The following is a 15,414-nucleotide window of genomic DNA, read 5'->3' as shown; positions in this document are numbered from 1 at the left end:
ATTTATTTTGTCTAGAGAGAGGAGTAGAGGCATGGAATGGAGAGGAATCCTGACATCACTCATGGTTTTATTTGATTGAGACAGGATTACTCTGTGTAGCCCTGGCTATCCTGAAACTTGCTCTGTAGACCAGGCTGTCCTCAAACTCACAGAGATTCACCTGCTTCTGCCTTCCGAGAGCTGGGATTAAAGGTGTGTGCCACCAACCACCACCTGGCAATTTATTTTTTTATATTGGAGATTGAGCTCAGAATCTCATACATGCTAACCATATGTATTACCTATGTACATGCCCAGCCTACCATTTTTGTGTGTGTGGTTTTTCCTTGAGACAGGGTTTCTCTGCATCTTTGGAGCCTGTTCTGGAACTAGCTCTTGTAGACCAGACTGGCGTTGAACTCACAGAGATCCGCCTGCCTCTGCCTCCTGAGTCATGAGATTAAAGGTGTGTGCCACCATCGTCCAGCTTTTGTGGCTTTTTTTTTTTTTTTTTTAGAGACAGGGTTTCTCTGTGTATAGCTCTGTCCTGGAACTCACTCTGTAGACCAAACTGGCCTCAAACTCACAGAGATCTGCCAGCCTTTGCCTCCCGAGTGCTGGGATTATAGGTGTGCACCACCACAACCTGGCCCAGCCTCACCTTTTAAGTGATTTAAAACATTACTTCATTAATTAAGGTAGTAAAAACAAGTGCAGCCTCTAAATTCTCTAAGATGCCAGATAGTAAAGATTCTCTGTTTTTCGTTTTAATTGGTGGCTTGAACCCGGAAGAGTGGGGCCTAAAAATAAGGGGACCAAAGTCTCAGTCAGGAGCCAACTTTATTCGGGACATCAGGCAATTTATACTCTGAGGGTTAAGGAGAGTCAGCTGCGTGAAGTGTGCAATCACAGGGACAAAGCACACGTGGCAAAAACATGGTTTTCCATAGAGGCACATGAGCAACAACAGCGGAAGCCAACTCACTCCTGTCCACTGCCCCTGGGAGGAGTATGAAACCACATTCCAAGAACAAATGTTTGAAGAGACGGAGGTCACAAGACTCCTGCCTTGTCTTCTCGGAGCTTTCTCACAGGCACCCAGCATCCTCACAGGACTCCGTTCTTGGACTGTGTCCGACAGAAGGGAGGGTCTCTGTGGACGGGCATGATCCAGGGCGACTCCTAAGATGGCTCTCAGTCAGAACTATGTGCTGAGAGAGAGAAGAGCAGGGGCAGGGGGGAGTCAGTGGGTGCTAAAGACGTCTCTGAAGGATTCTCAGCCAGGCCTGTCAGATTGCCAGCACTGCGCTTCTTGAAGCAGGTGCTTAGAATTGAGACCGTGAGACTGGAATTAGGTTGTGATGAACTCAGGGAGACTCCTCACTTTGTCGCTTTGGCAACTGTAGCTGGTCATTGTCATCGGCTTGTGCACGGTAAGGAGATCTGTGTGGTGTCCAGAAGCTAAGCTGGCTGTGACTGGATGAGGAGAGACTCGAGGCTGACTCCTAGTCTGCAGGAGGTGGAAGACAGTTCTAATTGGTGCTCTCACCAGCAATACGGTGGGAGATTCTCAGCCCCATTGTGTAGGCATCTGCCAAGCCCCCCTCCTGGATTCAGGGGAACAGGCTAAAGACAGCCCAGGAAAGGTCAAATGCTGTACATCTCCAACTTAAAGACCAAAAGCAACTTGGGGAGGGAAAGACGGGATCATTTCATCACACGGGTTACAGTCCCTCATGAAGGGAAGTCAGGGCAGGAACTTCCAAGCAGGAACCTGGAGGCAGGAACTGACCTGGTTTGCTTCCCATGGCTTGTTCAGCCTGCTTTCTTAAACAACCCTAGCATCACCTGTCCATATTGATCAAGAAAATACCCTATAGACATATTATCAATTCTGAAGTTTGAAATTCAGAACTCTGGCCTCCCAGGTCTCAGAGGAGGGAAACTTGCGGAAAGGAAATTATATATATATATATATATTGGTTTTTTTTTTCGAGACAGGGTTTCCCTGTAGTTTCTAGAGCCTGTCCAGGCTGGCCTCGAACTCAGAGATCCGCCTGCCTCTGCCTCCCGAGTGCTGGGATTAAAGGCGTGCGCCACCACCGCCCGTCAGAAAGGAAATTATAAAGCAAGACAGATGTAAGTGTGGAACTGGACTAGCTGAGGAGGAAATGAACACTGCTACTGTATGTCTAGTCATGGAGAAGGCAATATGGAAGCCAGGTGTGGTAGCACACGCCTTTAATCCCAGCGCCTGAGCATCAGGGGCAGGCTGATCGCTGTGAGTTGATCTACATAGTTTAAATTCCAGGGTAGCCAGTGTTGTTATCCCGACTACATCCAGGTACCACGGTCATGAGCATTCAGGCAGGATGCTTAGTCACCCCCGGCATTAGCATTTCCGGGTCCCACGGCCACGCATGCGCCATCAGCATTCAGGCAAACTGCCTAGTCACCCTAGGGCCTTGCGCCCTACATAATCTATGATCTATGTGCAGCACTGCCATGTAATTTGATCTGTGCATGACGTGGCTACGAACATGCGGTAAACGGCCTTTAAAAAGCAGACGCAGCCTCCCGCTTCTCATCACGTTGCTTTCAGACAGGCCGGTGCACCCCACATTTTCCCTTCTCTTTATTAATAAACTACTCTTAGAGCTACGACAACTGACAAGATCTTGGTCCTTCAGGGAAATCTGCATTTACTTACCTGTATCGCTCTTCAGTTTCTTTTTTTTTTTTTTTTTTTTCCGAGACAGGGTTTCTCTGCGGCTTTAGAGCCTGTCCTGGAACTAGCTCTCGTAGACCAGGCTGGCCTCGAACTCAGAGATCCGCCTGCCTCTGCCTCCCGAGTGCTGGGATTAAAGGCGTGCGCCACCACCGCCCGGCTCGCTGTTCAATTTCTTAGGATAAATGTAAAATATAGTTCGAGGCCAGCCTGGCGTACAAGAGCTAGTTCCAGGACAGGCTCTAGAAACTACAGGGAAACCCTGTCTCGAAAAAAAAAAAATGTAAAATATAGACTACAGGAAGACGTTCTCTCAGTAGCCGTCTAACAAAGCTGTCGAGACAAAGTGCATTGGCTGAGAGAGTGTTTGGTTCTTGGATAGCTTGTGTTTTGTCTAGGTATGGCGGCTTATACCCCCAAATTCCCAATGCTCAAGAGGCTGAGGCAGGAGGATTGCCATGAGTTTGATACCAGCCTGGGCTGCATAGTTAAATCCCAGGTCAGCCCAGATGACAATGTGTAACCCTTTCTTAGCTCTTGCTAAAAATGTAAGGTTAAATGTATGTTTATATTGCCACTCTGTGGTCTTTTTCAACATAGGTGCCGTAAGGTTAAGTAGTGTGTTCCTTTTTACCACCGTGTGGTGTTTTTCTCCATAGGTGCCAGCTTGGGAATGACCAGTGACGGGTTTTTTCAGCTGGAGGACCTGCCTAGGTAAGCAGATGTGACGTCCAGATTACTGCCTCCCTCTCCTGGGATCCAGTGCTCTTTCCTTTCTGCCCGGCCTCCCTTCCTACCTCGTCTTTCTCTGTTGCCCAGTTCGTCCTGAACGGTCTCAGTTGACTCACCTGCCTCAGCACGACCCACCCTGACGTGTTTTTAGGCTTCACAGATAGGATGGCAGTGAGCATGCCTCCAGAAATAGCCATGACTCAGTAGTGTTTGGATGATAATGTCAGTCATTTCAGTCCCACCCCCGAGCAAGCTCTATTACAGATATTTGCCCATTATATATTTTAGAGCTACTTAATAAACTTTTATTGGTATGAATACAACCTTAATGAATAAAGTCATTCATGCTATAAAGAAACTCTGGGAACACAAGGAAAGGAGCTACCAGTTGAGCTGGGCGTGGTCCCTTTGCTCGAATCATAGTTGCCTGGGAGGCTGGAGTGGAGAATGGCTGGAAGCTAGGTGTTCCAGGCTAGGCTAAGTAACCTCGAGCAACCCATCTCAAAAAAGAACGTCCAGCCGGGCCGTGGTGGCGCACACCTTTAATCTTAGCACTTGGGAAGCAGAGGCAGGTGGATCTCTGTGAGTTCGAGGCCAGCCTGGTCTACAAGAGCTAGAACCAGGACAGGCTCCAAAGCTACAGAGAAACCCTGTCTCAAAAAAACAAAACAAAAAAAAATAAATAAAAAATTAAAACAAAACAAAACAAAAAGAACATCCAGTTGTGGCATTGTATTCCTGCAGCACTTGGAAGGCTGAGGCAGGAGGATAGCTTTGCTATATAGTAAGTTCAAGGCCAACTTAGGCTTCATTGATTGTCCCTTCCCCCAAAGCTATCTTTTTCTTGGGTGATTTTTTATTTCTTTTCCTCTTTAAATCAAATTATAATCTTGGAAATTCTGTAGGTGAGGTCTCAGTGCACCACATGATTCTGGTTTTGCTTCAAAGGACTTATGGCTGGGTAGGGGGGCACCTTGACCCCCTCTGGAAGGTTTGTGGTATTGGTTCTCAAGGCTTCAGGAGGTAGAAAGGGGTGGCTTTGGGGATGTGGAAGTGTGGAAAGTCATGTTTGATTTATACTGCAGTGGCAGGAGGTGGGGATGGAGTTGCCAGCTAGTGGGAGCCAAGGGATGCATTGGCTTCTTGCAGCTCTCAGAAGCAAAACCGTGCGACGGCTGTTATTCCCAAGTTAAATGTCCCCAAAAAAGAAAATCCACAGAACCAGATTCTGTTGTAAAGCACAAGAGGGTTTTTAATATTCAAACTCGAGTTTGGACCACACCTCCAGCACACCAAGGCGGTGTGAGGAAAGTGCATCTTTTAAAGGGGAAACACCTTAATCGGGGGATTTCATGTCCTGTTGTCTTGGGATTGGGTGAGGAGTACATAGGATGAGGTAGTTTCTGAAACCATTGGTCAGTTTTCGGGTGTGAAAACCCTAACAAAGAGCCATTAATAACTGACAAGGTATCTTCAAGGACAGGATACCTCCTACCCCGCTCCCTAGCTCCTTACTTGCCTATTTTCAGGGTATCCGTTCAAATTCTGCTATCATAGCACATTTCTGGAGCCAACATTGGTCCCCCACTCATTATATGGCTTAAGATAAAGCCCCCCCTTTTCCTCCAACGCATTTTGATGAGAACCCCCTTTTTAAAAATGGACTTTGCAAAGTCAGGTCCTCACGATGGAGACCTGTCCTTTCCCCTGAATGCTCCCCCTCCCCACAAAAGACACCCACCTCTCAGGAATCCACCGTTTTCCACCTTCAACTACTCGGTCCTCTTTGACCAGCTTCAGGGTGCGTTTTTCTTTGGGAATTCTTCATGGGCCAGGCTTTTCGGTTTGGATTTATAATCCCAGCTCCTCTAGAGGTGGAAGCTGTAGAATTGCAGATTCATGCAAGGCCCCCTGGGCTGTTGAACAGATCTAAAGCCAGCCTTGGCCACTTGGCCAGGCCAGTCTTTAGACTTTTTTAAGGCTGGAGATACAGCTAGGTGGCAGAGGCATGTCTGGTATGGAAAGGGCTCTGGGTTCACCCCTGTCAGCATCAACAAAAATGACCCTTTGAAAGAGGGCAGAAACTGTTACCCATCTCGTCTAGTGAGGTCCCAGTACAGTGTAGGACTTCAGTGTCCAGAAAAAAGAGAAGGGGGAGGGGGAGAAAAGGAGAAAAGCAAAAGTGGGGTGTGGGAGGGGGAGACTTATGGAAAGGAAGGGGTCGGCGTGGGAATGAGAGATGGAGATGCAAACGAGCCGTTTCATAGGATTTGAGGAGTATGGAAGCTTCCAGTCATGCTCAGGATGTTAGGGTAACAGGGTCCTCAGCGGTCCTTTGCAACCGCCTGAGCTCTTTAGCCTCCAGCCAGGCCAGGAAGCCTCTGTAGGAAGCCATGTCCACGGAAAGTACTGGGAGACAGTTCCTTTGTTGTTTGCAGCCGTGAGGGGGCGTGTTGGAGCCTTGGAAAACCTGTAGCAGAAATCACTCTCTGGGGCTGTTAGGCTCTACACCTCAGCCTGGAAGTCCGCCTGAAGCAGCGGGATTTCTCCTGCGCTGATCCAGGCATTCAAGCATTTCACTGAAGCCTAAATTCTTTTGTTAAACCAAAATGTATTCAGGAAGCTGAGTTCAGCTGGGCCACCCAGATGCTGGGATTACCAGCATGAGCCACCATGCCTGACTTAAAATGGCTTTCTTAAATTTGGCCTTTGATCGTGCTACAAGGATTAATAGAGCTGAGTAAAGATTGAGGAGAAATACCCAGCCCGGAAAATAATGGTGCTGTTAGATTTATGTATGGAAATTGGAAGGGACTTAGGACCAGTCTCAGCTACTGTGTATTGGCCAACTGAAATATAGAGACTGTCTCCAGTGAATGAATGAATAAGTAAATGAATGAAAATAGGACATAAGGAACTTATATGTCAAATAAAAATCTTTCTTTTGGGAAGGGAAAGAGGGTGGTACTAGAACTCACTTTGTAGACCAGGCTGGCCTCGAACTCACAGAGATCCACCTGCCTCTGCCTCCTGGGTGCTTAGATTAATGGTGTGCATCACCACCCAGCAAAATACCTTTCTTTTGTGGGGGAGAATTCTGTTTTGTTCTCTTCGAGAATAATGACTCGCTATGTCGCTCTGGGTGCCCTGGAACTCACACCAGGCTGCTGCTGCCGCCAGATGCGTGGGATTGCAGGGTGCGTGGAATTGCAGGTGCATGTCACCACGTTATTCTTAAAATGTTAGCTGTTGGGAGAACTGAGCAGAGAGGCTGAGGGAAGCATGCTAGCCTGTACCTCTGAAGCCATTCCAAAGTCAGTTTCCAAGACCGGCACCCTTCGCTCTCATCTCAGGCGCAGTGTCATTGTGGGTGCGGGCTACATTGCCGTGGAAATAGCTGGCATCTTCTCCGCCCTGGGCTCCAGGACATCGCTTATGATAAGGCATGATAAGGTAAGTCCCATCTCCTCTTCTCCCTTTTTTGTTTCTAATTAGAGGAGAATTTTCCTTATGTTTTAAAAACTAGGTGTCAGGCTGGAGAGATGGCTCAGCGGTTAAGAGCACTGGTTGTTCTTCCAGAGGTCCTGAGTTGAATTCCCAGCAACCACATGGTGGCTCACTACCACCTGTAATTAGATCTGGTGCCACCTTCTGGCCTGCAGGGATGCATGCAGGCAGAACATTGTGTGCATAATAAATACGTCTTTAAAAAAATAAAATAAAAGCTAGATATCACCTAATTCTAAATTTTTAATTGAATTTATTATTATGTACACATGATATGTGCGTGTGAGTGTGGATGGGCTTACGCCGTGCTGCCTGTGACAGCAGATGGCAGTCGTGGTGGCTTAGGCAGGAAACCAAGCATTCAGCCACAGACAAAGCGGAGAGAGTGTGAGCTGGAAGTGTCCTGAGGCTTTACGTGCTCAGAGCTGGCCCTCCAGCAAGGCTTCACCTCCCAAGCCACCCCCCCCCCCCGCCCCCAACATTGCCTCCAGTTGGAGACCAAGCGGTCAAACATCTGAGCCTAGGTGACACGCTCATTCAGAGCACTGCAGATAGGATGGTCTGGCTCGCTCCTGTAGGCAAACATTCTTCAAAATCAAACATTCTAATACAATACAATCCAAAGGTACGCTAATCTGACCCTTCCATGGTAGGGAGTGATGAGAGAGAGATGTCACGGGACCATATATTTCTATAAGGACCATAGGCTTTGTATGTGCAGTAAAAACACTGCAGGTCAGAACATAAAGTTCGTCTTCAATCTGACCTTTGATGGTCACTGGCATTAAGTGGCATGTGCCATATGGCGTCCATGGCATAGGGAAGTGGGCCCTGCCAGGAGCTCTTTGGACTCAGTATACATTTGATTCTGAATAAAGTTTCTGTCATTGTGTGTTCAGAAACTTCTTACTGTTGCCAAATTTTTATGTCACCCCCGCCCCCGGCCCCATCCTCTTTCACTACTAGCTTAAAATGCTGGCTCTCACTGCCGTTTCTCACAGGATAATTGAGGAAGCCTTCCTCTAGACTGGAGGAAAAGCCGGCCCCGCTGCACGAGAATTTCCCTAGGTTCTGCAAAAAAGAAAAAAGAAAAGAAGAATAGGAGAGGAGTGAAGATAGTAGAAGTCTGACTGCTCATTTTTCAGAACTGTAAAATAGGTGTAGATGAAACCAGAGATAGTAGAGACACTGGCAAAGAGAGGGCCTAATAAACTCCACCCCAGTGTGAGCATGCGTGAAGGAGGTGGTCAGAGGCGGAGTCATAGAGGATTGGAGCTGCTTTCCCAAGTCCGTGCTATGGCTTTAATCGAGCTTCATTTCTTTCCCCACACCCGGCTCTCTGCCGCCGTGTTGAACCGCAGGTCCTTAGGAACTTTGACTCGCTCATCAGTTCCAACTGCACCGAGGAGCTGGAGAATGCCGGCGTGGAGGTGTTGAAGTTCTCCCAGGTACGCACGCGGCCAGGGCTAAGGGTAGACCCCAGGATCCTGTATGTGAAAGGCTCCGCCACTGAGCCAGCCCTCAGCACTGCAGAAGCACACTTAATTTCCTCTGCTGCAGCCTTGCCTGCTTCTGCCTGATTCCACGGGCCAATTACTTCCTTCCTCTCTTTTCTTTAATGTATACGGATGTTTTGCCTTCATCTAGATCTGTGCACTGTGCTTGCCTGGTGACCAAAAAGACCAGAAGTGTCGGATCCCGCAGTGTTGGAGGGTTTTTTGTTGTTGTTGTTGTTTGTTTTTGTTTTTGTTTTTTTCAAGACAGGGTTTCTCTGTAGCTTTGGAGCCTGTCTTGGAACTTGTTCTGTAGACCAGGCTGGCCTCAAACTCACAGAGATCTGCCCTCCTCTGCCTCCCCAGTGCTGGGATTAAAAGCTTGTGCCACCACCGCCCAGCAAGTATTCAGGATGTGCTTGGCTTACATGCAAATAGCAGCTCACACCTGTCTGTAACTCCAGTTCCAAGAGCTACGATGCCCTCTTCTGGCCTCTGTGGGCATGGCGCACACACACACACACACACACACACACACACACACACACACATACACGAATGTCCTGATATGAATTTGAGGTCAGTCTGGGCTATAGATTGAGATTCTGTCTCTAAATAAATAAATAAATAAATAAAGCCCACGAAAAATTCTGGTTTTACTAAGCCTTGTGGCTTAGGTCTTTACTCCCAGCTACTTAAGAAGCTGAAGCAGGAGGATCAAAATTCAAGGCCTGTCTAAGCAACAGAATAAGCTTAAGGCCATACCGGGCAATTTAGTGAGATCCCATTCCAAAATAAGTAACAAGAGGGTAGGATGTAGCTCGGTGGTTGCGTGCTTGCCTGTCATGAGTGGAGCCCTAGGTTCAGTCCTGGTGCTGGGAGAAAAATCTTTGCTTTCATGCTACCCTCGCCCTATTCCTCCCATACATACTTAATGCTTTTTTTTTAATAGGTTAAGGAAGTAAAGAAAACACCATCTGGCTTGGAACTTCAGGTAGTTACTGCGGTTCCTGGTAGGAAACCCACTACAACTGTGATTCCAGATGTTGACTGCCTGCTCTGGGCCATTGGACGGGACCCAAATTCTCGGGGCCTGAATCTAAATAAAGTGGTAAGCTGACTCGGTCCACCCTGTGTAGTCTTGTCTCCCCATAGCCCCGTGATGTTTTGCACACCTATCCACGGGCTTTTCTGTGTAGTCTTCCGTCTCCCCATAGCCCTGTGACCTTTTGCACACCCACCCATGGGCTTTCCTGTGTAGTCTTCCATCTCCCCATAGCCCCATGACGTTTTGCACACTCATCCATGGGCTTTGTCATGCAGCCTTTTTGCTCTGGGATATCTCTCCTCTCTAGGGTCCTCACCCCAGGTCAGGTATCTTGTTGTATTGGAGGGGTCTGATCCAGATCGTCCAGCCATTTCCTGACTCGCTTCCTTTTCGCAGACTTCTAAATGCTAGGATTTTGGGTATGCACCCCACCTTCCCTCCCACTTCCTGTTCCTCCAACTTTCTCTCCTTTCTTCTCTTCCTCACTCCCTTCTTTTCCTTTCTTCTTGGCAGTAGTAAGAATTGAATTATGGTCTCCTATGCATGCTAATTTTGGGTCTCCCACACATGCTAATTTAGGGTCTACCATACATGCTAATTTTGGGTCTCCCACACATGCTAAATTAGGGTCTCCCACATGTGCTAATTTAGGGTCTCCCACACATGCTAAATTAGGGTCTCACACACATAGTAATTTAGGGTCTCCCACACATGCTAATTTAGGGTCTCTCATACATGGTAAGTTAGGGTCTCCCACACATGCTAATTTAGGGTCTCCCATACATGCTAACCAAGTACTCTACCACTAACTATAACCCTAGCCCTCCTTTTTTTCTTTTTTTTAAAAATGTGGTCTCATTAAGTTACCTAGGCTAGCCTAGAACTCAGTCTGTAGCCCAGGCTGGCCTTGCAGTTTTCCTGCTTCAGCCTTCCAAATAGCTGGGGTTACAGATCTGCACCACAGGTCCCCATATTTGTTTGACTTTTGAGATAGGATCTTTTGTAGTACAGGCTAGCCTCATTTTCAATAGGGAACTGAAAATGACCTTGAACTTCTGATCCTCCTGCCTCTACTTCCCAACTACTGGGATTCTAATTATGAGCCACTATGCCTGGAGCCTTCAACACTTTAATGAATAAAATATCTAGGGAGGGGGTGTCTTATTATCAATCTTCAATGAAATTTAATGAAAACTCACTATTCATAATAATAAAAATGGTTCCTGAGCCTTTCATCTTTAATAGGTAACCTGTGTTTGTGCGGATGGAATGTTTGTAGGTCCGTGTTTAACTAGATTTGCTGAATTATTTTTATTGCGTTTGTTTATTTGTGAGAGGGTATGTCTGCTATAGCTCCCGTGTGGCGGTCAGAGAACAACTTGCAGAGCTCCGTTCTTTCCTTCCACCATGTGGGTCCTGGGGATCGAACTCCAGTCCTCAGGCTTGTCAGCAAGCACTTTAACCCACTGGGTCATTCTGTCCGTCCTATGTGGTGAATATCTCTCCCCCTCCTACTCTTTTTGTTTTTTTGTTTTTTGTTTTCGAGGCAGGGTTATTCTGCAGCTTTAGAGCCTGTCCTGGAGTTAGCTCTTGTAGACAAGGCTGGTCTTGAACTCACAGAGATCCGCCTGCCTCTGCCTCCCGAGTGCTAGGATTAAAGGCGTGCGCCACCACCGCCCGGCTCCTCCTACTCTCTTTTATTTGCTGAATTTGAAAAATTGTTTTTGGTAAACTAAGTAATGGGTTTTGTTGTTGCATTTTCATACGGATGTGTGGTTGTACTGGGTTCTAATTCACTCCCCTCCACTGACCTCACCCCTCCTCTTCTTTCCTCTCAGTTCCCATCCTTATTTGCTGACTCTGTGTGTATATGTTGGTGTGTGTGCATGCGTGCTCGCTTTGCATGTAATGACCAGAGACTGACATTCGTGTTTTCCCCAGCTGCTCTATGTACATTTTTTGAGAGTCTATGCCTGAGCCTATAGCACGCCAGTTGGGCTAGACTGGCTGGTGAGCAGCCCCAGGATAGTTTTGTCTCCGCCTCCCCAGCTCTGTGATACTGCTGTACCTGGCGTTCCCGTTGGCATTGGGAATTGAACTCAGGTCATCTCCCTTGCCCAGCGAGCTCCTCACTCACAGAGCCATCTTCCTAACTCCAACTTTGAGTTCCTTATCCTCCTGACTCTACTTCCAAGTACTGGGCTTGTACTGATACTGGGGATCAAACCCAAAGCTTCAAGCATGCTAAACAAGTACTCTACCAGCTAACCTACTTCCTTAGCTCATTAATTCACTGGTACTCCACCAGCTCACCTACTTCCTCAGCTCATTAATTCACTGGTACTCTACCAACCTATTTCCCCAGCTCATTATTTCCTGAATTTTTAAGCAATGAGGCCACAAACGAAGGTTCCTTCTCACCTAATGAAAAGCTGAGCTCGGTCTGTCGTAACACAAACTGGATGGCTGCTGTGTGCCAAGTTGTGTCAGTGATGACTCATCCAGTAAATCCTGTCGGTAACTGAAGGGCGAGGAAACCAAGAAACAGGATTAATAGATCCTTCACCAGGCCGGTAACTCGATGGCGTAGGAAGTCAGTCCAGCTCACCACTGCGTTTTAGAGGCCAAGTTAAACTCATTTGCAATAGAAGCCCAAGTGAGTGACAGAGCTGGGATTCAAGCCAGCTCGCGCTCTCTCTCTCTCTCTCTCTCTCTCTCTCTCTCTCTCTCTCTCTCTCTCTCTCTCTCTCTCTCTCTCTCTCTCGCTCTCTCTCTCGCTCTCTCTCTCGCTGGGAGCCAGAGCCTGATACATGCTAAACACGTGCTTTACCATGGAGCCACATTCCAGCTCCAAATATTGTATTCGTGTATGTGTGTGTGAACATATAAATAAATTAACTTATTTTTGAGACTGGGTCTCACTGTGTAGCCAGGGCTGGCCCAGAACTGGCTAAGTGGACCAGGCTATTCTCAAACTCAATGGCCGCTCGTCAGCACTGTGCTTCTCTGCAGAAGCCACTGCACTTACCTCTCTCTTACACCAGAGCCTTGTGTGGCTCAGATCCGGCAAAGCCGCAGAATAAGCAGAGCGCTTGTTGAGGAAAGGCTACTCAGCATAAAGGAAGTGTGTTTGGCGTGCAGAATAGCACATTTTGGAGTAGAATGCAAACTTGGCTGAGATTTAAATTAAAAAAAAAAAAAAGATGGTAACTTGAAAAAAGTGCCTTTGGTGACTGTTTCAGGATGTGACCCTGTAGGTGACCATTTTAATTGGGTTTCTATTGCTGTGATAAAACACCATGACCAAAAGCAACTTAGGGAGGAATTGGTGTTTTTTTTTAAGCTTATAGTTTGTAGTCCATTGTCCAGAGAATTCAAGGCAGAAACTGGCGTAGAAGCCATGGAGGAGTGCTGTGTGCTTACTGGCTTGTTCCCCGTACCTTGTTCAGCCTGCTTTCTTAGAGAACCTAGGACCACCTGCCTAGGATGGCAGCACCCCAGTGAGCTGCCCCCACCCACGTCAATCATTAATCAAGAAAATGCCCTCTTACAGGCTTGCCCACAGGCCATTCTGGTAGGAACATTTCCTCAATGGAGGGTCTCTCTCCCCAAGGGCCTCTAGCATTTGTAAAGTTGACAAAGTTTGGTGCTTTTCAAGTACTTCATGAAACAGTTGTCAGGCACTGTTTTAGAGGAGCCCTGCAGGGTACCGAGTAGGGTAGTATGTCTGATAGCCTTTCCTTCTCTCCACCTCTTTTTTGTTATTCCTTTTCATGCTTAATATATATATTAAGGAAGCTATGGAACTTGTTGACTTGAAGTGGTTTATATGTTGCCGTTAAGTCTTGTGGGTTTTTGGAGATGCAGATATGAAGTGCCGCTGATCTCGGGTTGACGTACCATGACAGATGGCCCCAGTGCTTACCAGGTGTTCCTTTGTGGTTCTAGGGGGTTCAGACCGACGAGAAAGGCCATATCATCGTAGACGAATTCCAGAATACCAGTGTCAAAGGCATCTATGCTGTGGGAGATGTCTGTGGGAGAGCTCTTCTCACACCAGGTAATGTCGCTTTCTTTCTCGGGAACAAAGGCCCCTGTGTCGTCTAAAGCTGCCCAGCTTTTCGCAGTCAGATTCACTTCAGCAAATTAAAAGCATTCATTTCTTTGTTATCAAATTGGCATTGAAGTAGATGTAGGCTAGGTAGCTCACATTTTCTGAATAAAATTCACTGTTCCTCAAAAGACTGTATTTGTTGCTTTTCTTGTTGCTGACACAAAATACCTGATAAAAGCAACTTAAGGGGGCTGGAGAGATGGCTCAGAGGTTGAGAGCACTGCCTGCTCTTCCAAAGGTCCTGAGTTCAATTCCCAGCAACCACATGGTGGCTCACAACCATCTGTAATGGGGTCTGGTGCCCTCTTCTGGCGTGCAGGCATACACACAGACAGAATATTGCATACATAATTAATAAATAAATAAATAAATAAATAAATTTTTTTTTTTTTCTGGAAAAAAGCAACTTACGGACGGAATGGTTTCCCTTGGCTCCTGGTGTGAGGGATTCCTAGTCCGTCATAGTGGGCAGGGGATGGCAGCAGGAAGAGGAGGCTGCTGGGCACATCGAGTCCACAATCAGGAAGCAGAGAGAAATAGATGTTGGTGCTTGGCTTGCTTTGTCCTTTTTCCCTTTTTGATGCCAGCCCGGGGAATGGTGCTGCCTGGGGAATGGTGCTCCCCATGCTCAGGGCAGGTCCTCTCTCCACAGTTAAACCGCTCTGGAAAAGTCCTCACATACAGCCAGGGCGGTGTCTCTTAGCTGATTCTAAATCCAGTCAAGTTGATGATGAAAATGAACCATCACAGATTAGCAAATCCCGAGTTTGTAGCTGGAAGACCTTTCGCATAGGCCACCCTCTGAAGACGTCTGTTTAGACAGTTGGTGTTCTCGTAGGAGTAAGTGGTCTCGGTGCCAGCCGCTCTAGTGTCCTTGTCCTCGCTCCTGTCCCGCTCACTTCAGGCCCATGTCCAAGGTGCTCGCCACACCATCATTTTCTGCTGTCTCTGAGACCTCGCCGGACTCTCCAAATGTCCTAAGGTTTTACCTCAGGGTGCAAGCCTGTTTTGTTACACCCCAAATCCTTTTAGCTCTCTTTCTGCATAGTTTTAAATCAAAGTGATGTATTTGTGGCACACAATATGATGTTCTTAAATATTTCCATTTTGAAGAGAAGCTTAGTCAAACTAGTTAACATTTATTACCTCACCTGCTTTTTTTTTTCAAAAACATTAAAATCTACTCTCATATATATAGGGTCTCTAAATAGCCCTGGCTGTCCTGGAACTTACTAAAGCTAGCCTCCAACTAACAGAGATCTGCCTGCTTCTGCCTCCTGAGTACTGGGGTTAGAGGTGTGTATGACTACTTTTCCCCCCAAGACAGGGTTTCTCTGTGTAGCTGATGTCCTGGAACTCGCTCTGTAGACCAGGCTGGTCTCAAACTCAGAGATCCCCCTGCCTCTGCCTTGCGAGTAGTACTAGGATTAAAGACATGTGCCCCCACAGCGCAGCTACTCTCAACAATTTTTACGTAAACAACACATCGTAGACTCAATTATATGCTCACATTGACAACTGTTACCATGCTGCACAGTGATCTCTTGAACACCATCATCCTAACTAAAATCCTACATCCCTTTACAAGACTTGGACAAATAACCTTGTCTCGTCTTGATGTAGGTCTGCTTAGCTTGTCTTAGGGAATAAACTTATAACTGATGCTTTTTCTGAACTCAGGCCCTTTGAGAAGTCATAGGAATAAAAAAAAAGGCTGGCGGAAATAAGCTTTTCAGTGTAAAGGACTCTTAACTGAAGTAGAAATAAAAATGTGTCAAGCTGCGTCTAGTTCCACAAATACCCTACCAGGAAG

The 15,414-nt window shown here is 47.0% G+C and overlaps 1 protein-coding gene across 1 annotated transcript in view; it reads left to right on the top strand.

The window, feature by feature from the left end:
- Positions 1-15,414, top strand: part of Gsr (glutathione-disulfide reductase) — a 37,269-nt gene that overhangs the window by 16,705 nt on the left and 5,150 nt on the right. The window contains exons 6-10 of the mRNA XM_038326551.1: positions 3,367-3,421; positions 6,793-6,892; positions 8,308-8,394; positions 9,392-9,550; positions 13,436-13,547. Of these exons, the coding sequence (XP_038182479.1) occupies positions 3,367-3,421; positions 6,793-6,892; positions 8,308-8,394; positions 9,392-9,550; positions 13,436-13,547 (513 nt within the window). The remainder of the gene's footprint in view (positions 1-3,366; positions 3,422-6,792; positions 6,893-8,307; positions 8,395-9,391; positions 9,551-13,435; positions 13,548-15,414) is intronic.

Source organism: Arvicola amphibius, chromosome 4 (genome assembly GCF_903992535.2).
Source record: "Arvicola amphibius chromosome 4, mArvAmp1.2, whole genome shotgun sequence".
Lineage (NCBI taxonomy): Eukaryota > Metazoa > Chordata > Mammalia > Rodentia > Cricetidae > Arvicola > Arvicola amphibius.
The sequence above is the reverse complement of the archived record's forward strand: the minus strand, read 5'-3'. Positions and strand labels throughout refer to the sequence as shown.